The sequence below is a fragment of the Aythya ferina genome, assembly GCF_964211825.1.
Source record: "Aythya ferina genome assembly, chromosome: 2".
NCBI lineage: Eukaryota > Metazoa > Chordata > Aves > Anseriformes > Anatidae > Aythya > Aythya ferina.
In genome coordinates, this window is record NC_140297.1 from 106,732,727 (window position 1) to 106,756,503 (window position 23,777).

The 23,777-nt window shown below is 37.1% G+C and overlaps 1 protein-coding gene across 17 annotated transcripts in view; it reads left to right on the forward strand.

Annotated features, from left to right (window-relative positions):
- Positions 1-23,777, forward strand: part of PIEZO2 (piezo type mechanosensitive ion channel component 2) — a 432,356-nt gene that overhangs the window by 311,504 nt on the left and 97,075 nt on the right. For all 17 annotated transcript variants that reach the window (XM_084508371.1, XM_084508373.1, XM_084508372.1 and 14 more), the window contains one exon: positions 18,831-18,993. In XM_084508371.1, the coding sequence (XP_084364497.1) occupies positions 18,831-18,993 (163 nt within the window). The remainder of the gene's footprint in view (positions 1-18,830; positions 18,994-23,777) is intronic.

Here is a 23,777-nt window from a genome sequence, read left to right on the forward strand (position 1 = left end):
TTAAACTCTCCTCAGATGCAAGGGCAGATATGAAAATTACTGCTGTTGGGTTATCAGTGTATATTTTTTCTCTTTGCAGAGCATAAGGCTAAGATTGGTATTTCTGGGTTTGAGATCTCAAATTTGCAAGAAATGTGCAAGTTGTTTCTGCTCCACAAAAAAACGTGTTGTCTCTGAATACTAGTGCATTCAGCTCACCACTGTATCAATTGATTTCAGGCTAGATGATGTTAAACTATACCCAAACAAGCTGGAAAATTCTCAATATTTTATTATTAATATTTTTCAGCTTAGGTTTGCATCATGCTTGTGCTGCTCCTTCTTTTTAAAAACACTTCAACTCAAAATTCAGCAGTCATGACTGTAAGAAGTGACTGAACAGTATCACCAGACAAATGTAGTTTTCTTGAAAGGGGGTGGTCTGAAATAAAACTAGGGAAATATATCCCCTCTGGTGAACTTTGATGTTTTGCCCTGGAACCTTTTGGGATTCTGCAAGCAAACTACCACCACCACTGCCCTGCAATAGGATATTGTGATAACACATCCCTGCATATTTGCCATATTGCTGTTATCAAACACGAAGACACTGATCTTCTACGAGGTTTGAAATCTACTATAGTGACTTTCTGGTTCTGCTATGGACATACAGAAATGGCATAAGCACAAACACACACTTAAATGCCATCCAGCATGCAGTGGAGTCTACAGATTTAGGAATACATAGGGTACTGAAAATTTGAAGGATAGCTGATATGTCAGGGATAGGCACGCTACTGGTGAGCTTGTATGAAGCTTCCTCTGCTGCTTACAGCTTTTCTTCTGCAGACCAGTCCATAGTGGAGAAGTGAGTAGCTGTAATTCAAAGAAATGCCCTGACTGCCTTGTAAAGAGTGGTCCTAAGTGGCTCAGGGGGTCTGGTGTCAATAAGGCCAAATTGGCCCCTCAGTTAGGTGTTACCTAGTTGCTTAAGTTAATACTGGTTATATGCTAACCCACCTCTGACAAATAAAATGTTCACACTCTTTCTATACCCCATTTAAAATATTTACCTTCTGTGTTGCCTTGCTGCTCTATTGCCAAATTGGTGATTTGCAGAGGTGGGAAAACAATAGCAAGAAGTATCCATTTAAAACAAAATTCAGAAAATATCATATTTCTGCCATAAAATTCTTTTCACCTGATTTAACAAAAACATGTCAATAAGCTAAAATGACTTTGGAAATTATGTACACAGTGTCACAGCCTGAAAAAATATGCAATAATGTTTGCCATTTTTCAGATTGCTGCCTCCTTTCTTCCTGATGTTGTTTATTTTGGCAAAAGGATGTAATTAGGGCAATGATAAGGCCTTGCCAACATGAAGAAATAAGATCAGTGCAGTGGTATGAAGTTTATCCTGAGCTAGTAAAGTTATTCCTGTCCAAACCTTTGTTTTAGAGTGCGTTGTTTATAGATCCAGGAACCAGATGCAAGTTAAAACCTATGTGCTTTCTTAGAGTTTTAGATCTGTCTTACATTGCTTGTAGTTTTCAGGTAAGTAATGTTCAAAATAGTTTAAGTAAAAATGGTGTCATCTGTGGGAAGGCATCACGCTTATGAAGTGAGGCAAACTTGGAAGTACAGGGAGTACAGACACTTGACAGTAGGATATTACTTCACAATTTCTTTAAGTGGATGGGAATGTGGAATTACACAGCTGATAGCTTCATTGCAATCTGAATGGGAAAGTCTAATCTAAGGCCGTCTTTTCAACAGGAAATTTTCTTCTGAAGGGTGCCTATAAATCTCTTCAAGGAGAGACTTTTTAAATAGGATTTGTGGTGATGATTAGTAACAAGCTTTGGTAAGACAGAGTGTTTGAAGTTCATTTATGTATCTTATATTAAGCTGCCCTTTGGCTGGTACAGCTTTTGTGCCCTCTGCCTGAATTTTTTTCAGTCACTTACCATCATGGCACTACAACACCCACTGCCATTGCACAGACCTCTGGAGATGTGCAGTGCAAGGACACTGTTCTGCCCTTGTTCCATTTCCATCTTCCTCTGTGTGCAAAGGCACACTTTGTACTTGCAGTGAGTTCCAAACCATGCCATGCTGGCCACCGCTTTTGTCACTGATTAGTTTGGGTTTGAGAACAAGGATTTCTCTCTTGCAAAACTTAGCTAATCGATGTTATTCTTGAGAGTTTTGCAGCTGAATTTCATATTAGCTATGTAATGCACCACAGCTTTGGAGACTATTAATATCACTTAGAAGGCTTTAGTTTAAGTGCTTTCTTAGAGCTTTATCTTCAGTTTCATTATCTGTATTTATTTTTTTTTTTTATTTATCTTGCAAAGGAAGTGAATGATTCTGTTAACAGCTTAGAAATGCAAGTTTAGATTACTATTGACAAAAGACAGCAATCATCCTTGCTATTACTGTAATCACTTTCTAAATTATGAGGTAGCCCAGGGCAAGTGCAGCTCTGAATTGTGTGATTCTGCAAAGGATGTTTTATCAAAGGTTTTTATACACCTTACAAAGCAAGTTTCTCAATATCATGTTAGAAAACACTTCTGTACTACACAGTAAACAGTCCATTTTCTATTAGCTGAACCTTTATAGTCCTCATTATAATATAATTTCATATTAACTACCTAATAATCTACATCTGGTGTCCAAAAATATTCAAAGACTGCCACAGTTGAGACAATCTATCCCACGTGCTTGCTTTTGTTTAATGTGGAATGGGTATGTTCACTAGCCTTTCTTTTGGTAGGAGCATTTGTCTCCTCTCTATTTTTTTTCAAAAAGAAAAAGAGCTTAGAATTTCATATGATTGAGAAAACTGTTACTTTTTTGTCAGATCTAATTGAAGCTGACCAGATTTCATTAGGAAAAGGTCATATATAAAAGTCCTTGTTCACAGGCAGCGCAGCTGCACAAACTTTATTTCCAAAAACCAAACTCTAAGCTCATGAGCAACCATGGCAGATAACAATGAGTGGACAGCTGAGCCTGTTCATTACAACAAAGCAGAGAAATACAACAGGATTAAGAAAAACTCAGAACAAGAACAAGAAAGCTTGGAGGAGGAGATCTGTAACAGTTGATGTTACAGATCTTGTAACATCAAGTTCTTGATGGCTTCAATTTATAATGAAATCTATCTTAAACATGCATAAGATAAACTATATCTTATCTTAAAATCTGAAAAATTGTTGATATTGCTGTTGACCAATTAATGTAGAGGGTTTTTAGGTAAGTTCGACCTGAAATCTGAGACATCGTCTAGGGAAATTGTTTTGGAGTTGCTTATTTTTTATTTATTTTTTTAAGCTAGGTTTTCAGTGAATGCAATTTCTTTTTCATTGGTAAAGAAGACCACATAACCCAGTTTCAGTCAGTGTGGTGACCAGGGTCTTTGTCTTAAAATATTAAGCACGTAATTTTCCCACAAGTCTTACCCTGGATTTCTGAATTCAGACTTTTATTTACTGGAAAAGTAAGAACTGGGGGTGTTTTGGAAGGTGAAGATGCTTTACATTCTTCCTGTGGACCCAGACAGACAGGCATAACATGGCATGAGTGGACTTGATGGGAGTCCCAGGGAAGTGGGAAAGTTCTCTCTGACCTTGAGCATTTCCATTTCAACAGTCAGTTGCTGATGGAGGCAGAAGCAGAATACTAGGAAAAAACAGCTGCTCTTAAAGCACTTGAAGCCAAATGCTAGAACTCAGTATTATGTCTTCATTATGCCTGCCCTGCCTCTTATCTGCCCTCCCTCCCAATGAAAGCCCAAACCCCTTTGATTAACATGAAAAAAGAAGGGACAAGTAACACTGTCTTTTATAAAGACAGCTATGAGGAGTCACTTATATTTGTTCCCATAAAGTTAATTGTTATAATCTTTCAGATGTCTACCACTCACAGAAAATTTTCACCATGTGTCCATGGGAAATCCTTGGGAAAATTTGAGTTATTCTTCTCCAAGTAAAAATACAGCTCATTGAAAAAAAAAAAAAAAAAAAAAAGTGCAATGTTTGGCTAAATCTCCATGTAAAAAGTTGATTGCCACTCTGCCATTCACCTTCAGAAACACTTTTCATTATGAACCACCCAAATTGTAGTTCAGAATAGGAAAAAGTGAAATAGTTGTACAGAAATGCTGGTTCTCTGTTAATTAGCAATGCAGGAGTAATTCTGACTGCACAGTGAAAGGTGCTGCAGTCCTGGTCCTCTCTGTGCTCTTGCAGCTAGAGGCAGTCCCACTCAGAGCTTCCACTGTCCTGCAGCTCTGCATCGCTGCCTGGCTCAGCTGCAGACTGAGCTATTGAATTGCAAAGGGACCCTGACAATGGCACAGCAATTTTGCCGATTTGGAGATTTTACAGCAGAGTTCACCCATCTTTACACATAACAAAATCTGTGAGCTACAAAGCTCATTTTGTTTCATAAAACCCATTTAATTTTCATGACAGATTTTCCTTCTTCTAAAGAAGGTGAAGGGTGCAAAACCATAGCAAGGGAACAGTTCTGTAGCATGTCTGATTTACTTTTCTACTCATTTGGTTTTGTTATATGTTAAGCAGAACAAGCTTAACATATAACTTACCTCTTGGCTGCTGACCTCCTCTGCTCCCCTGAAGATACCAAGGAGCCCAGTACATGCAGACCCCTCTCAGAAGAGATCCCCATAGGAAAGTCTGACCAAAGTCTGTTTAAAGGTGGACTGGTTTTAAAACTGCAAACAGCATTCTCAGATAAAAGGCTGGGGACTATAGCTTCATTTTCACATAGTTCAATAACTGGTTTTAAAACTGTATTTTTTATTCAGTGATCTAATTAACATAATCTTTATGCTGTTTCATTACTTGTTGAATGCAATTTATGAACATGAACAGTGTTGCCTCCCTTGATTCCATTCACTTCAACAGATAAAATTAGCAGTACTTCTCTTCAGTCTCTTCTCACCAGAAATTGCAAGATTTTCATCCCTTTGCACATGGATTGTGCAAATTCCCCATGAGACTTTGAACGGGCTGTCTAACCCCTGCCTCACCGATCAAGGAAGGTGAATAGAATTGCAAGTGAAGTTGCATAAACTTAGTGAGGAAAGTCTAGTTTTATTTATAGCTAGTAACAACAGCCTGCTGTGAAATAGATGGATTAGCAATACTATCCTCTGCAGAACACCTATAGCCAGGGCTGGTAAATAGTTATCTGAATTAATGACAGCACAGCTAAAGAGCTGAAAATACAAGTTATAAAAGTAAACTGAGGAATACTGGAAAATTCATAGGAAGTCTTATAAACTTGTCCATTACATTTATTTCTCATTCCTAAGAGGAAGAAGTACTGGTTCCTAACATACCTTAATATTCTTTCATTCTTTCTCAGTGTCTCACTTCACTAGAACAGGCGGGTGTCATTTATATCAAAGACTGCTCAAGGTGACTGTCCTGGTTTCAGTTAGAACAGAGTTAGCTGCCAGCCGGGTTAAACCACAACAGTGACTGACCAAGAAATGGTCCTATTTAGTGAATCTGGCTCAGGATTTCATTTAAAATTGATCTTTTTACAACACTGAATAATAATTTCATTTTTGCCTGTTCTGAGTTTCTCACTGGTAGCCATCCTGATAGCACTGTCTGGAAAATCCAAATGCAATGGGAGAACAACTCCCATCAGTACTGGGTGTTCCCAGTCAGGTGTAGCAAGAAAGCCTTGGAGGTACTGTAAACCTGCTCACTCCTGTGGGATTTCCAGCTCTGTGTCTGCCACACAAGCACTCCAAAATGAGTTCACCTCTTTCATTGGTTATTCAGAAGAATATCCTTGGAGATTTGCTCATTAGTAGGCATGTAATAAATGTGCATGCTGTACTTGCTTTATAGCAGAGTTGTACTCAGCAGTGATTTAAAATTAACTCAGGTTTTGGTGGAAGTCCAGTGGTGACAACAGGGAAGTCAGTGTAAACTTACCAGTTTTACTAGGGAGAATCTGTAGCCCTTGCTGATTTTCACTTGGTTATTAATACCCATCTCTTTTTAGTGCATGCTGTAGTTCCTTAAAATCAGCAAATTCTTGTTTGTGCCAGGATTTATGGCATGTTTGAAACTCTCTGGGAAAAGCAACAGATGAATTAGTAAGTAGACTGCAGAAATTTCTCTGGCAGTCTGTGTGGCTCTCCATCCCCACCATGAAGCTGTTGGCATTCACCATAGCTCTCACCCCACACCAAGTGCCAAATTCAGCAGGCACAATTTTATTCAGGGTACCGGTGTTGCACGACAGGTGATTGACTTCTCTCTATCTTCCCCTTGTCTAGGAAAGGGATGCAAACCAAAAGACATGCTAAGACACCAAGAGATGTAAACCAGGTGATGTGCTTTTAAAAACAACTTTCTGCACACAGGAGAGACTGGTTTTCCCTTGTTGCAGGTGGTTCTTGTTAGCACAGAGGGGGGAGTCTTGGCATTCCCAACAACGTGTACTGTATCCGGAAACTGAACTTACACTGCAAACATAAAATCAGTCACCATTGCATGACATAATGCTGGCAAGGTGCCACTTCTTTGCTGTCTTCTGCCCCCAGATAGCAGTGCTTTAATGTGAGAAGAGCAGAAGGTGCCTACTTCTTCAGATTCATTGAGACATTCAGGTAAAAGGAATGGAGAGAGGTGACAACGACTTTGCAAGTGCCACTGTGCCATGATAAATTTACCTGTTTGAATGAACTGGGTATGCAATAACTCATCACAGAGCCTTCCCACTTCTGCACTCACTCAGACAACTTGGGCCCAACACACCTCTGCACTAAAAGAAGCCCTGCTCACAGTCAGCAAGAGATGGATCTCACCTTACACACCATGCATCTTATGATTTTCTTTCTTATGTTTGGATACAGGTTCTCTGACTGTCACAGGGTATGTTCCCTGCCTGTCCACGTGTCCCTGTGTGGACATGTAAGAGATGCCTGTGAAGAGGTGACCCTTTAATTTTATTTTCTCTGAAAGAGCACAGGTCTGCCTAATATGAACACTGATAAAATGCCTGGAAAAAAAAAAAAAAAAAAAAAAAAAAAGGTCAGAAAGATAACAGAAATGTAAGAACTCCCCTCCTACCAGATTCAGGTTTTCAGGTTGTTACTGCTTTGTGGCATTAGCAGGTCAGCTTCTCTTGGCACTACAAGCCTGTCTTTACTGTTTTCCTGAGGTCTGTCTGCCAGCCTTTATTTTCATGCTCTGGCATGCCCTGGAATTATGATGATAGATCTTTAGCACTTATATAGTAGCTCTTTGTGTTTTCAGCTCAATTTATAAACGTTTGCAAAGGAATCATCCCACATTCCTCAGAGGTAGTACAAAATGCAGTCCTGACTAATCTCAGTCAAACACACACAGGGGACTCAGTCCTTGTCTGCACAAGAGGCAGTTTTCAACAGGTACACTGAGTACTCAGAGTGGAAGCAATTCATCTCTTGCTTATATTCATTTAGCTGAAGGTGGTAACTTAAAGACAAAAACTGAACCGATGAGGTACAGTTTACAACTGCTTTTAAAATGGCTATGTTATACAGTTTTGGTTGCACAATTAGTTAATTAGGTATTTTTCCATGCCTTATTGCTTATTATCCCTTTGTCTTCCTTCCCATACCTTGCTCTTTTCCCTTCCCTTCCCTTCCCTTCCCTTCCCTTCCCTTCCCTTCCCTTCCCTTCCCTTCCCTTCCCTTCCCTTCCCTTCCCTTCCCTTCCCTTCCCTTCCCTTCCCTTCCCTTCCCTTCCCTTCCCTTCCCTTCCCTTCCCTTCCCTTCCCTTCCCTTCCCTTCCCTTCCCTTCCCTTCCCTTTTTTCCTTTCCAAAAATAAGTGGGAATCACAATTAATATTTCTCCCTTAGGATATTTGCTTTAAAAAAAAAAGAAAAGAAAAGAAAAAAAGACTATCTTCTTTGCTCATATTTTCTACTGCAGAGTCTCTTAATTTGGGTCTCAATCACTTTTTTTTTTTTTTTTTCCAATCTGTTTCACTGCCAACTGAGTAAGTGGAAAATCTCTTTATCCTCTTCATGCATCACTGAACCTAGAAGACTGTCCCAATGTGACTGAAAAGTATCATCCTTCCCTTTCAGAGGTGGAAAAATTCCTGGACAGAAAAGTTAGATGAATTGCATAACCCCCCCCCCAGATAGTCAGAGCTTGGACTCAAACTCAGAGTTGTTGGCTGCAGTCTCTGTCCTTAGGTTCCTAGATCACAGACCAAATTGCCCCAAAGTTGAAATGTGTGGAGCTACATTTTGAAACATTTTCTGTTCTTCTGCATACATTGTTCTAAGAGCTGACAGTAAATCTCTTAAGCTGGCAGTTGGTTGCATAGTTGGTTGTTGTACCAGGTCACTAGCATGCTCTGGCCAGGTAGCACCACCCTGCTAAATGCTGATGCTCACTAGGGCTGTTGGAGCATGGTGTGCTTTTCCTAAATGATTCCTGCTGAAACATTATGCTCAAAGGTCTAGCTGCACAAATGCATCCTTCTTCCAGCATCTGAACTTAGGACAAGAAGGCTGTCTGTGGGCTGCAGTACCTGTCTGAGTTTTGGGAGCAGGCTGTCCTCCTTCCTTGCCATCCTATGTGGTGGTCCTCCCTCTGATGGCAACTCAGCTGTCAGGTTGGGATTAAAGAACTGGGAAAAGATACTGGGGATGCTACTTCAGGGTATTTCCTCAGCAGATGTTCACCTCTTTAAGTCCCAGCAGATGTCCCCAAAGACTAAAGCAACATCACTGCTTTTCTAGTTTACTGATGTACTGAAAAGGTCAAGATCAAGATTAACGCTCACCAGAAATTCAGAGCTCTACTGAACAGAGCTAATGAAACTGTTTGAGGATCCAGAGAGGAAAACCACTGATAAATCTTCTTCATGCCAGGCTTTTGAAGATAGACTTTGTCTAAGTAACAAGGCATTAGTAGACCCACATCTACTATTAGTGATAACAGTGAGGAATTATTGCCTCTAAGGCAATGAAAGCACACTATGAGCTTTTGGAATAGAGGTCACTACAAAGCTCAATTACTGGATGAAATGTGGTATATTTCACAAATCCTTATGCTCAGATTTAAATTCCTCTTAGGGCAGCTGCTTTATTTCAGATATATGAAGTATTTAAAAGTCTGAAGTTCAGTCATTTTTAATGGATGTCCAGTCCTTAACAGCTTCCAGTCACATAGTCTCAGAGAAAATTCCATTATCTGGTTACTTTAAAAAACAGGTTTTGTAGCAGATACGATTTAACATCCTGTTTTAAAGTTGTTAATTCACTTGAGAGCAAAGTGATTTTATTGTTGCTGTTTATATGTTCTTTTTTTTTATTATTTTTTTTTCCTCAGAATAAAGATTTGTGTTGTATTTGGAGTTTTTGCAAGCTTTTATATAATTCACAACCCTTAAAGCTATCCTTTCTCCTCTGCAGCTTCCTGGATTAATGGCTCATAATTTTTCTCTGTCTTCATTATATGCATGATATTAGCACACAAGTTTTAAATTACTTTTTTTTTTTTTTTTTTTTTTTATGAGGTTTCTCATGCAATAGCTGTGTGTTTGAAATTAGTTTTCCTTTAAAAGAAAAGTCACTGATGTTCAGAAGAGGGTGGGAGATATACCAGGGCTGGTTTTGTCATTGCCAGAAAAGCTTTGATCCAATAGAAGCTATGGAAACCAAGACTTGGTAGAAAATAAATGCATAGACATCTGCTAAAGAGCTATAGAAATATGATGACATTAAAACAAAAGTTAGAATGATCTACTTACCCACCAAGCCTATATTCACTGTATATATGCCTGTATTATAGTGTTGTGATAGCAACACTCTGAAGGAAAGCACTTCCAGTCAGTCTATGTTTTCAGATATTTCCAAAAAGTTTATTAACTGTTAAGCTGAAATTTATCATGATTCTTCTCAACCCAAACAATCAGATTTATTTTATTTTTTTTTTTTTTTTTTTGTTATTGTTAAGATGGCACAGTTCCATTTAGCCCGTTCTGAATTATCCAAGTCTGAACCAAAGCAGGGTCTAGGTCTTTTAAGCACTAAAAATATTGCAATGCTTTTTAAAGCTTGTATTACTCAGAAGTGGATAAATTTAATAAGTTGCACACAGCTGTGTACTGAAATCTATGTCTGCGGTATCTCCCTACATAGTTGTCCTACTAAGCTGAGGAGAAGGAGTGGAAGATCAGCTCCATCTCTGTGAATTCTTACGTGTAACACAATGTGGAAAGATAAATGCCAGTTTTCCTGTTCATTCTTTTTTTTCCATTAAAAAAATACATGTGAGGCTAAATGCCTCTCATTCATCTTAACCCTAATTCTTTGGGATTCTTAATGTACTTCATCCAACTTTGCCAACTCTTTCCTCCCTGTATTTTGCTATTTCTTTAAAAGTGTTGTATCAGTGTTCATGAGCCCCACTGTAGTCTTAATTCCTGGCATGTATCCTAGAGAGTAACCAGCTTCTGGAAGGCAAGGATAGACCTGGAGGTACCACAGGACTGGCTCAGTCCTTTCCAACAGCATGTATTTCTTTCAGCATACAGCCAAATGAGGTACTGGCTGGGGGACGGTGATGGCTCACAGGGTTCTCTTAACAGACCTTATGGGTATAATTTTATTGATCAAAACTTGTGTGTAGCTTTGCCATCCAAACACAAAAAACTCAACAGGACAGCTTGAGAGAACAGGAATCTGCTGACATTTAGAAAGTCTGTGTTAGAGTGGTGGGTATATTTTCTTCTTCTTTTTTTTTTTTTTCCTTTTTTTTTTTTTTTAAAAAAAATCTTTGTTATTGTTGTTGTTTTGGTATTTTGTTTTTGTTGTTTTCTAATTTATTTATTTATTATTATTTCCACTACTCTCCCCCTTCTTCAACCCAGGGTATTTACAAATTTGATGGGAGTATGTATCTCCTTTAAGTCAAATCTTGAAAAAAAGTTCACACTTCAAGCATTGCTTAGCATTTAGGATACATTCCTTTCTGTATTTTAAGTATTCTTCTTCATTAATCCCTAATGTCAAGCCTGGCTTGTGAAACATGATGTTTTGCCTTTTATCCTTGTATCTTCATCTTCTTTCCCCCAGAAAAAGAAAATTTCTATACCATTACCCCCCAAAAGGCGACTTTTTTCACCATTTCTAGGAATTTACTGTTGTTCCATTTTTCTCTCTTTTTTAAAACAAACAAACAAACAAACAAAAAAGCAGTTGTTCATCCTCTCCTCTCCTCTCCTCTCCTCTCCTCTCCTCTCCTCTCCTCTCCTCTCCTCTCCTCTCCTCTCCTCTCCTCTCCTCTCCTCTCCTCTCCTCTCCTCTCCTCTCCTCTCCTCTCCTCTCCTCTCCTCTCCTCTCCTCTCCTCTCCTCTCCTCTCCTCTCCTCTCCTCTCCTCTCCTCTCCTCTCCTCTCCTCTCCTCTCCTCTCCTCTCCTCTCCTCTCCTCTCCTCTCTCCTCTCCTCTTTCCTCTCCTCTCTCCTCTCCTCTCTCCTCTCCTCTTTCCTCTCCTCTTTCCTCTCCTCTTTCCTCTCCTCTTTCCTCTCCTCTCCTCTTTTCTCTCCTCTTTCCTCCCCTCCTCTCTTTCCTTTCTTCTTCTCTTTCCCCTTCTTCTTTTCTTCTTCATCTCTCCTTTTTTTCTCTTGGTTGGCCACTTTTAGCATATCCATTTTAGGGCTCAGTAATTCAAATGGCAATCAGTCTTGATAGTCTGTTCTCCTACCCCAGCCCCAGTCAGCATTCCCTTGTCTTATGAGGAGAGTGCAGTAAGTATAAAATAACAGATAGCCAGATGATATAAAGTTTCAGACAGTTCGTAAAACCAAACAGAAATTCTACAACCGAAGTTCTACTGAGATGGATTTCCCAAATCCAGACCAGCACAGCAGAAGTCTCTGATGCCATTGCTGTGAATAACCATTCAGTACTGGCTATAGCAAAAATTCCTGTAATCATAAATACTAAATCAGGAAATACAGCTCCTGAAGTGGCTTGGTGCAGACATTTTCTTCAAACTGTAATCTTCATTGCCCTGTTCTGGATTTAATTTCCAGCCTGCTACCATGTCAAATAGAGTTGCAGACTTGCATCATTGTTTTATTTTATTAGTCTATGGTAAATCTTTTCCTGAAACAGGAAGCAAGTCCTGTGAAGTAATCTTTCCTGCTTAAATCAGTCAGTATTTGTAATGTACATCCAGTTTATTGTGGATAAAGAGCAAATGTTAAAATGTTGAGCACAATAACAGGGATATTTGGATGAAGAAGGCTTGAAATACATATGAACGTGTCTTGAAAATTATAAACTATCATCTGTAATTTTATAATTTTAAACAAAATTCTGTGTGTGTTACTGTTCTTAGCACAATATTAAAAACATACATTTTTTCCATTCCCAAATTCCATCTTGATTTTATATTATAGTACAAGTTAAATCTTATATTGTAGTATGCATAACTCATGGTGCAGTATACATACACATAGTAGCAGCTCTGCATGAGAGAGTTTAGAATAGAATTTATATTCAGATCTATTCTATTCTTTTCAGGTCTCTGTACCTTTCTCTTCCCCATTGACAAAGCAACTATGGAGGTGAGATCATAACGTGCTTGTATTCTCAATGTTGTAACTTCACACTAAAATCAATGGTGTAGTGCTGCTAAAATATTAGATCTTGAATTTCCAAATCAATGCCACCTAAAAAATAATAATAATTAAAAAAAAAAAAAAAAACAACTAAACAAACAAAAACAAAACCAGCAAACAAGCAAGCAGCCAACCCACTAAAACTACATTACATTTAGCAACCTTAAGGAAATTTTCATGGTTATCTTTAAAAAGAGCATTACAACACTTGACACTCATGCCTAAATCATCCAGATAGTTCCTACTTTAATAGATATATTTATGTGCTAATTAAAACAAATACACAATTCTCAATAAAAATGCACATTGTAATTGCTTCCCTTGACAAAAGATAGCGGAATCACATTTGGTCCAGGATTTCAGACATCCTGCCTTTGCCTTCTACGGAAACAATGGTTTCTGGCATCTAACAGATGATGTCCTATTGCATGCAATAGCTGTCCAGATTTCCTTTCTTCCTTTTCCCCTCCCAGTCAATCAGTTTCACTCTGTTTTTTTTGGCCCTATCACCTTGAAAAAATAATGTTTAAGAATGTGAACAAAAAGTTGAGTGTATTAGGAGAACACCTGGTTTGTTTCTTTCTTATCTCCAGTCTTTTACAATTTTTTAGGTTATCAGAAAATCCTGTTTCCTTTCCTTAGTTTTCATGAATGAGAAGCATTTAAAACTTTGTCATGATATTAACATATGCAGTTAATTTAATGACATAGCCTTGTGTTTCTGACCAGAATGATTTGTAATAGGTGGTGTTTAGGAAAATGCTTGAAAAATCTGAACATGGGTTTATGCTTTTTTATGTTTGCAATGAAGGCAATTAACTGAGAGCAAAATCGACCAATTTATGTCAACATACATCAAGTCCAGCTAGAATATATGAGAACTAAAACCAAAGCAATGTACAGACTCATGAGTACTTGCAATTACTCCACAGAGGTTCAGCAGGCTCTAGTGAAATTGAGAATCCACTGCCCTCTTAGAACCTTCAGAGGAAACATAATCAACAGGACATGATAAGAGACATTTTCCTGCCACCGTGAATCACTTGTCTTCTTTGACTGAAAGCTCTTAATGATTTTTTTAATGTGCGTTTTGCACATTGTCATGGGTTAGGTTGGGCTCATGAGAAAAGCTGTTGTATGTCTTTTGCTTCCGCTTAGTGAGTCAGAGTAGAGTCTGTAAAACACTGTAAGTTATTACCTAGAGGCTTTCTCCAGAGAACATGAATGTTTTTGTTATATTGATATATTTTGATGCATATTCATAACTATTGTATGCAAGGCACTTGCTTCTGTCACTAAAGTGACATTATTTATGTAATTTTTGTTCCCAGCCCTTAAAAGAAACAGCTGCTAAGCTCAGTCAGAATTTCACTACAGTCTATTCCAAAGGTCTTTCATACAAGTTAAAGAAATCACCAAGATATTACATTCATTTTGTTCAAATTATATTTTCTGAATCTCCAAACAGTTGAGGTGAACATTGGTAACCGTGTATTTGGGAGTTCTTTGTCTGCCTCCAAAGCCTGTCACATTTTGGGATTCTGTTCTTCTCTCTCCATCTCCACCTCCATCTTCACCTCCACCTCCATCACATTGTCTTACCAGTGAGCCATTTTCAGAAAATTCAGAGGAACTTAGTGTCATTTTTATAGAATTGGCTAGCATGTTGTGAAGACAAAAGAGACAAGAGGTAACAGCTGTTAGTTAGGAGGAAATAAAGAAAGCTTAATTGTCCTTGATTTTTCTTTGCTTGCTTGCTTGTTTTGTTTTGTGTATAAGTGCATAAAGGTTTTGCAATGACCAGTTCAGAAACTTCAGGTCTAATATTGTAGCAATAAAATAGCTTTCAGCTATTTCCTAATTGACATTAAACTGTCCAAAGAAGCCTGAATGTATTTAGGTGAATATGCGAATATGGGCTTCAACTCTGATATCTGGCTGGTGTCCAAGTACAACCCCTAGGCCATGCAAACAGGTGAAAGCTGTGCAGTGTGATGGAGGTGGACTGTAGATGTTCTGACTTGTTGTATGAGGTTGCTGTAAACTGGGAAGCTCAGAGAAGATACAGGAAAATGACTTCTGTCCTGTTGTGTAGTTAAAAGTAGTGTGAAAAGTAGTATGTAAAGTAGTACACAGAATTGTAGGAAGATGTAGCAACTGGAAAGCTCATCTAGACAAAACTATTATAGAGACTAAATGCTATAGGAAATAGTATGGCAATAAAAGATCTGGTATCACTTGAAACTGAGATTGGATGCCTTTCTTAAATATAAACTTTAATCCAACCACAAATTATTTGTACAGTATAAGAATTATGGTGTGTCCTATTTTATGCAGGAAGTCAGAATTATTACTTCCCATCCTGGCCTTGGAAATTACAAGACAAATCCTGGTCTGAAGTCAACTCCTAAAATACCAGTTCATCCAGAATCCAAACTGACAGATATATTTTTACAAAAAAAAAATATTCCACCCCATTTTTACAGGGGGCAAAATTCACAGACTGAACAGATCTGTATTTATTCTGTTTGATAATTCTGTATATGAGAGATACATTTAATTTGATTTGTTAATATAATCATATATGTTCACACTTTACACAACAACTTACTATTATTGTCAATTTTTCTATATTAATGTAATACTAAACTAATGCATGCTGGGGAGATTTTAGCAATCTGCATAATAGAATAATAAAATGTGGTGCTTTGGCAGCCCCTTAGGTCAACTGTCTGAGTACAAAAGTAATTTTTTTTCTGTTTTCAAATAAAATTGGAATTACTCTTCTGATTTTTGTTAGATATCAGAAGTTTTTTAGCGTTGTATTTTTGTGTGTGTGTTGTTGTTGTTTGGTTAGTTGTGGTTGTGTTTTGTTTGTTTGTTTTTGTTTGTTTGTTTGTTTGTTTTTATGGTCATAGTTTACAGCTTTGTCAGAAAGTCACAGATGTGTGCCTGCCAGAAGGGTGATTCACAGATTCAATAGGAAGCTTTGCTGGGAAAATGAGTGAGTGGAGTAGGAATTGGATAGATAGATAGATATCACCCTTTTAAGAACTGCTTTTCACATGCTATTTCAGAGCATGCCTCAGTCAGACATTTTAGTTCCTTTTGGCCCTTTATAGTTTCTAAAAATTTCCAAATGATTTCTGCTATGTTTTTAAATAAAATGCATTTTTCAGAATACTGATGAGGACTTTGAAAAACACAATTTTTGCTTCTTTGCAAGAATAGAAAAGTGAATTTATTGCATCTGACAAAACTCTATTTGTTCATGAAGTTAAATGCAGACTTTTGAAGGGTAAACAATTTCCACTAGCAAAAGGTCTTCATGTATTTGTTTTGTCTTCTGTATCCAGACATTCTTGTCTTGTTTGGAATCCAGTTTCTCTCACCTAGGACTCATTTTGGGTTTACTAATGGCATTCATATATGTTGACTAAGACAAAGTCACACTAAGATCAGAGCTGGAGGCAAATATAGCTGATTCTGATTACAACTGAGAATAATGACATCTTTGTGGAATTAAGTATGCAGAACTGGGAAACGCCCTAATAAGTTTTGCATACTATAAATTCTTACAAGTTTTACAGCAGTTATTCCTGTGTGTTTAAAAGCTTTAAATAAGAGAAGATGACTGTATGTCTTTGATTAATGTTCTGTGCCAGCAATTCTCATTGACAATAATTTTCAAGCATAAATATTGAATGAGTAGCAACTTGTAGCCTTACTGAAGGCCTAGACAGAATGAGCATTCCCAAGACTTCAGAGTATATTGAATTTGGTTCATGGGAAATGTTGTGTTGAGTACCTTTGTGACTAACAATTCTCAAAAACTCAGAAGACCTCAGAAACGAGCAGCAGTTTTTCTAGGTTCAAGATTTATGAGATAAATAGATATACTGTGGATAAGGTCACAGCTAAGAGGGAAGAGGTATGTTATAACTTGTTGGTATTTGGTGAATGCAGGACCAGATTGGAGCAGAATTAAGCCCCATTGTAGAAAGTATGGATTATTTGAAGTAAACAGATTAAACTAAGAGAATGAGGATTTAACTGAAATGTAATAAATTTTCCTGACTGGTAAGATCATGTGGAATGCTTCTTCAGTGGAGATGAAAGGAAAACACAAGTTTTTGAGACTTTATAGTACATTATACAGCAGAATGGAATATGTGATAATAAGATCAGGTCTGCCTGGCAGAAGGGTTCAGATCTGTTTTTCCCTATTTCTGTAGGAAATACTCAGCATTTACTGGCAATGGAAAGACTTTTCACTTCAGTAAGAATTGAATTGCACTCTGATTCTGAGACATTTATGAAACAGAAGTAGGTTAATTCATACTGTGCTTACACAGAAAATATTAAAATGAAGCAGAGATGAAAGAATGCATTATTAAATAGAGGTAGAAGATAAAACTAATAGAGCTCAACAACCCTGATCACTGATGGGGAAAACTTTCAAGTCAGATGGCAGAGGAAAGTAGATAAAACAAGATGTTCCCCTATGCTGTTAGAAATATGAACAGAATATAGTTCAGCATGTATTTTGGCCAGATGGAGCCAAACTGTAACACTGGCTCTGAATTTGCTTGGATTCTACACAGCTCCCCTTTAAATTACAACATTTCATTTTGTATGCAGAATCTTTTTCTTTTTTTTTTTTTTTTTTTTTTTTTCCAACCTTGGATCCACCCAAAAACTCTGAGAATTACTCAATTTATAGTCTTTGGCTCATGTTGACAATCAGAGTGAGAAGTGAGTTCTGATAAATTGTTTAATAAAACACTAGTTCTGGCAGTTAATGGTATTATACCCATGCCACTAATCCCCAGTGAATGAACAGGCATAACCCATTCATTTTCACTTGATTTTCACTTTACAGCATTGAAAAGGCAGATTTCAGGCAGTAGATCTCTGTTGAATATCATACTAATTGTATTCATTCACCCTTTTGTGTTGGATTCTAGTAAGTAAAAGAAGTAATCTTTTAGACGTATACTATTCATGATTAAATCCCCTAGCAAGAAAACAAGTAAACAAACAAATGAAATAAATATATGTATTTTTTTTAATATATTTGTTTTACTCTTTTAGAATTAGCAGAGTTTGGGGTTTTTGTTCTTTCAATAAATGATTCTCCTTAACCATCATTTAGATGAAATCTATTTCTTCTAAAAATCAAAAACTCTTAACTCTCATACACATTGTAGAAGAAGCTTGTCAATAAAACAAACAAACAAACAAACTGATATAATGAATACTGATATGTGCTGTGGTAATGTTATGAACTAGCTCTGGATTTCTGCAAAATATTTAAGACCAAAAAAAAATTTAACGATGACTTCCTACTGGTTTTGTTTCAGGTATAAAGCATCTAATATCTTGTCTTAAATTAAAAATGTTGTGGTTTGTTTGTTGATGTTGTTTTTGTTGTTGTTTGTTTGTTTTTAATTAAGTGTGTTTTTTTTGGCATGAGTTTCTTACTTGTTGAAATCCTAGTTTTTCAAGAAATAGTCAAATATATCATTAATTCTGCAACTACATTAATTATGGAATTAATTTTTCATCTTTTTTTTTTCCTCAATGATATGATCATTCAGAGCAATTGCTTTGCCAAATGTTTTCCATTGTTCACAAAAGCCATTAATTCAGTGGAGCTCTATATGTCTATAAGTTTTTTCTATAATTAGACAGCAATTTTTAATATTTTTTTTTTCTTTTTTAATTTTCAGTAAACTGTTCAATGTGCTAAGGACATGTGCTTTACAGCTCTGTGCTGGCAGAGCGTGTGGAATGGCATTGTATGTCAGTTTACTAAATCACTTTGAAATGCCATGTTACTGTGATTTGCCAAATGGTCATGCATCTAGATTCTCTCTCCCACTTTTCTGTAGCTCTGAGCTAAAAGGGCTCGGGTCATTTAAAGTTTTTACATTGGACATGATAGGTGCAATAATATTATACTCCCATGTTTTATGTTGAAAACTAAGTGCAAAAGACCATTCCTTTTCACTAAATATTGTGGAATGAAAACATTCACTGTTTTAGATAAGATCTAAACAGGACAATCAGTATTGTAAGTAAGCAAAAATATTCTTAAGCAATATAAGTTTTGATATTTGTTCTCTAACTTCATTGGTGTTTTTTTTCATATCCACAGGTTGTTTGGTGTAACTTCTCTTACTCAGACAAACTGCTCAAGCACTTGGATGATCATCAAAAATCAAGAGTTGCATTGGTATCACCATGCTAATCCAATCTTACTGCTGGTGATGTACTACACCCTCGCAACTCTAATCCGCCTTTGGCTACAAGAGCCCATTGTAAGTGTGATTTCCTTCTCTCTTTAGTGCTAATGATTGTGAGACTGACCAGTGCAGGTAATTCCTCACAGACAAGCAAACATTCAAGAAAATTCAGGGAAAGAGACAAGTGCAAGCTTGAGTTCAGGCTTTTTGATAGGTGTCTTCAAGAGTCTGATAGAAGCTTTTACATGGATATTCTTCTTAAATAATGAATGCAATGGCAGATCATTAATGTTTACTGTGATTTAGAAAGCCAGTATCAGTATAGTGCAATGTAGGCTATCAAATGGAAAGCAAACACATAGGGCTTGTTGTCTAGCAGAACTGCAGTGGGATACAGGCTGGCACAGGATACCGTGAGACAAGACAGAGATTTGAAATTTTATCGCAGAGAGAGAAAAAATTTCTGAAAACCTTTGCTCCTGAATCTGTGACCCTGAATGAAAATCCCCACTTATGTTTAAAAGCAAGAGAAAAAGGAGACAAAAGGTAGATTTTTACCTCTTCCTGTTCCAGGAAAAGAGGGAATATAAACCCAAAGGTAGGGTGATCCTAAGCATTGTTTATTTTAATCCTCTGAGGTTTGACATGAGTTCTGGAGTTTAGGTTCAGCTGTGCTGTAAACCACAATGAAAATACTGAACTGTGAGTTAGTGGAGTTTGTAGTAACGAGTAAAAATGTTTAAGATTTTGTTATTTTAAGGGTGTTTCCTCATATAATGTATAATGTAGCAGTTTAATGCTTAAAAAGACACACAAAATATATCACCTCTGAAGTTAGATATCTGATATTTGGGTTTTACATATGTTGAGCCTAGTAATTAAAGGTGAATGACTCCAGAACTGTAAGCTTGAGTTATTAAAAAATCATGCCTTGAGTTTCCAGAAATCTTAAGACTAGGTTTTTTGAAGTCACAAGGTTTTAAAAGATTGTGATCCAGTGCCCTCTGGCATTGGGTTGTTTAATTTTTTATTTTTCTGCAGCTGCAGCAGCTGTGCTTTCTTTCTTTTTTTTCTTTTTTTCTTTTTTTTTTTCTTAAATGAAAACTGAGATTTCCAGATAATAATATGATTTTAGCACTGAAGCTGTAACTAATACTTCATGTCTCACAAACTTAGTAAGAAAACCATGAGAACCATTCACAGAGGAGTAACCACATGTGAAATGCAGTTAGTGGGAGCTGTGTGATCTTAGCATCTTAGGGAATTCATTTCCAGAACCTGGGTTGCTTTCATCCAACTTTCAGTTTCAACTGTCAACTTTCATACAATCTTAAAGTTTGGTGACAGGTGTAAGTTGATTACTGTGTTTTTTCTGTGGAGAGAAATGGACCTGTTTGTCTTGAGACAGTATGAATCCTGAAAGTTCCTTTGTGGACCAGAGTCCACACTAGATTGTACTTGCCTGCACTTCTTTCTTTTAGACTACTTGTGTGTACTAAAAAGGATATTCCCATAAGACGCTAAAATCAGTCTCTGAGAATTGGAAACGAGTTGAATTAGAGGTGTTTTCCAAGCAATTAGGTTAGAGTGAGCAAATATTAGAACAGATTAATTGAAGAACAGAAGAGGTCTCTCAAACCCATGGCTACTTGAAAGGCAATAGAAAGTATTGGCACCCCCATGGGGACTTCTTATGTCAAGGGAACAATGCTTCCCTCTGAAGAGAAATGGATTCTTAAAAAGGAGAGCACTGTAAATAAAATAATAACCCTAAATTGATGTTTATTTTTGAGGCACGTAATATAGTGCTGCAAGTTCATTTCATTAAAAAGAGATGCTGGGATTTGCAATATTTACCATTTTTACAAACTTTTTCTTATGCCCTTTTTCAGCTATATGCATTTTGTTTATCCTTGACTGGAGCCACAGATCCAGCATTCATCTTTCTCTTATTAGGTTTCTTTTGGTAGAATCTATTGTGTATTATTTAAATCCAGAAATAGTTTTATTTCAGGTTTCATTGGAACAATTTTTCGCTTGTGAATTTCTGGTACATTTGATTCATTACAGACTAAGGACATAACCTGCCTTTGCAGTTCCCAGTGATTTCAAAGTTACTCTGCATTTAGGAACTCACCACTAACTTATCTTAACCATCCGATAGATGGATAGATGGCAATGTTGATATACTGTGTTGCTTAATGTAAGGTAGTTCTCTAAATATTGCTGTTAAAGTACAGTAAAAAGTCTCACCTTTGAAATTTTGTTCAAAAGAATCTTGTGAACAGAACCTGTTTTGAACAAACCATGTATACTAAATTATGTGTAGAGGCATACATACTCAGTTTAAAAAGATGTACATAAAGTACATGTAATACTTGAGCAGCAAATTCTGAAAGCAGATTTTAAGACATGTAGGCTCTGGCATTTATTCCTTCTCATGTGAATAGCATCTTGGAGTCCTCCTGCGGATAAAATTCCTGCTGAATTTTAGTAGGAGTGCTCTCTGAGACAGATACTCTTGAGATTGTCTCTGAATCCCACAGCTGGTCAACAATTTTACAAAAACAATGCCCACTTCAAATCTTGAGTTTCAAGCGGAAAGCTTTTTGTGTGTGCACCACAGTCTATCAAAGTACAGCAAGTATGAGATTTCAAAGAGTATGGTTGGTCTATGTGGGATTCTGTATGAACCTTACTCCTGCAAAACACTTTTGGAGGTCAGTGGAAGTTTTGCTTTTCTTCTGCCTAATATTTTGGATCTGATTTGTTCTAAAATTGAGTCTTGTGAAATTCTACCTCTGCAAATTAGAGGAGGCAATCTGCCTCTGGAGATTTCAGTTCATAGTTGTAACTAATAGGACTGAATATATGAATAGGGCCCATTCATACTGTCTGTTGAATGGTAAAGAATAGTACAGAACTCAACTGAGTTACAGCAATTTAGTTTATGGTTTTGCTCTTTAAAAACTTCTTAAGATCGTTTGAATTAAGAGGAGTTTGAGAGCTGGTCAGGTAGGGGAAGAACTGGAAGAGTTATTCAAGTCAAAGGACTCCTGCAAGTTGTAATCATATGAATGACTACTACTGTGTTTTCTTTTTTTTTTTTTCCTCTTCTGAGAAAGATAAAACAAAACCACCCACTGTCCCTTATAGTCTCTTAGGCTACAAATGTGTTACTGAAATCACTGTCTACATCTTAGGTCTTCTGGTACTTTTTTGGTCATCCTGGTGCAAACTGAATGCTATTGATAAACAGTTCTTTATGGTGTGCAGTTATGTTAAAGTTTTAAATGGCAATAAGAAGTATTTTAAGCACAAGATCAGTTTATTTCATGTTACACTTGGGCTAGGAATGCCCTTTTGCAATCAAATGTAAATATACAATCATATCTGAAATGTGCTGCCATTTACTGTCTCAGAAGTAAAACTAAATTAATAACCATTGTTTATCCAAGTCAAGATTTAAAAAATAGGGCCTTAGTGTTAGGATTGGAATGGAGGATGTTTGGATGTCCTGTTCCCATGGGTAACTTTTCAGACCTCTGCCCAACATCCTGATTTATTCTTATTCTAATGCATCAACTGACTTTGCAGAAGCAATGAGAACCCTTTCCAACAGCTAGTTCCCATAAAGCTTAATTTGATGCCCTGCCTTTGAGACACAAACTGCAGCTGAAAACTAGCTTTTATACTACAAAATATCTCTTTGTTGGCAGTAGACAGGATTTAAGTAAAGTATGAGAGCAGGTGGATAGTCCTGTTGAAAACTAAAGGTTGATTTTTTTATGTTTCATTTGAAATGGAAATAAAAGTGTCTGCTAAGTAGAAAGTACAAAATGAGCACTTTCTTCATGCCTAGTCCTTACAAACCATTTGTTCAGGTTGAAATAAAATGTGACAATTAGTTGTCTTGGCTGGTTATTTTATAGTTAATAACAGGGCAATTTCAAAATTAAAGTTAGTGTGTCTGTATCTTGGCTGCAGCTCAGCACAGCTTCTGAACCGTCACTTAAGTCCTGTTGAAGTCAGTAAGACCTTGCCTTGGGTTCCAGGTTATGCAAGCACTGGTGTACTCAGCAGGAGTGGTTTTATGAAGATGAATAGGGGTGATTTCATGCAGCAGGGCTTTATAGCTGTATGGTTGAGAATTTTGCACAATAAATTAACTAACAGTGGTGGAGGCTGAGAAGAAAGACAGCAGAATGTGGTAATTTTTTGAATTTTGTAGTTCAAAATTTGTTAAATAGGAATGTTGAACCCCACTAGAGCATTTTTCATTTCTTGTTAGAATCAAGTCTCCATACTTGATGTTACAGAAATTTTGCCCACAAGAAAGTAAGTTCTTTGAAGCAGTGTTTAAAGTATAGGTAGTTTACCTTTAATCCTTACCATTCCTACTAGTTTTGAAATAAACATCCAGGCATTAATGGACAGCAGAGTGAAATAGCTGTTATTATTCAATAATATTCATTCTATGGCCTTGCATACCTTTTTCTGATGTTCTGAATGCTTATTATTTCCATCAGAGCCAAAAACCTAAAGAACACATCAAGTCTTGGAATGAGACAAGAGACCAGAAAACTAAGGAAGTAAAGATGTCAAATATTAATGAACTAAAAAGTCAGATTGAAGTCTAAAGGTTCCAGATTAGAAACCAGGCAAAGGCAGAAAGCAGAGTAGCTTCGGTTGTGGCAGCTTCTCCCTCATGGTATCCCAGGGGCCGGTGAGTCCTGCTGAGCAACACCTTGATGGAGATGCTCAGTTTTCACATGTAGCCTACTGGCTCTAGAGCACCCCCTTTCTCCCTTTAGCAGCACATTTGAGCTTCATCTTCTTACTAGTATGAACAGCAGATG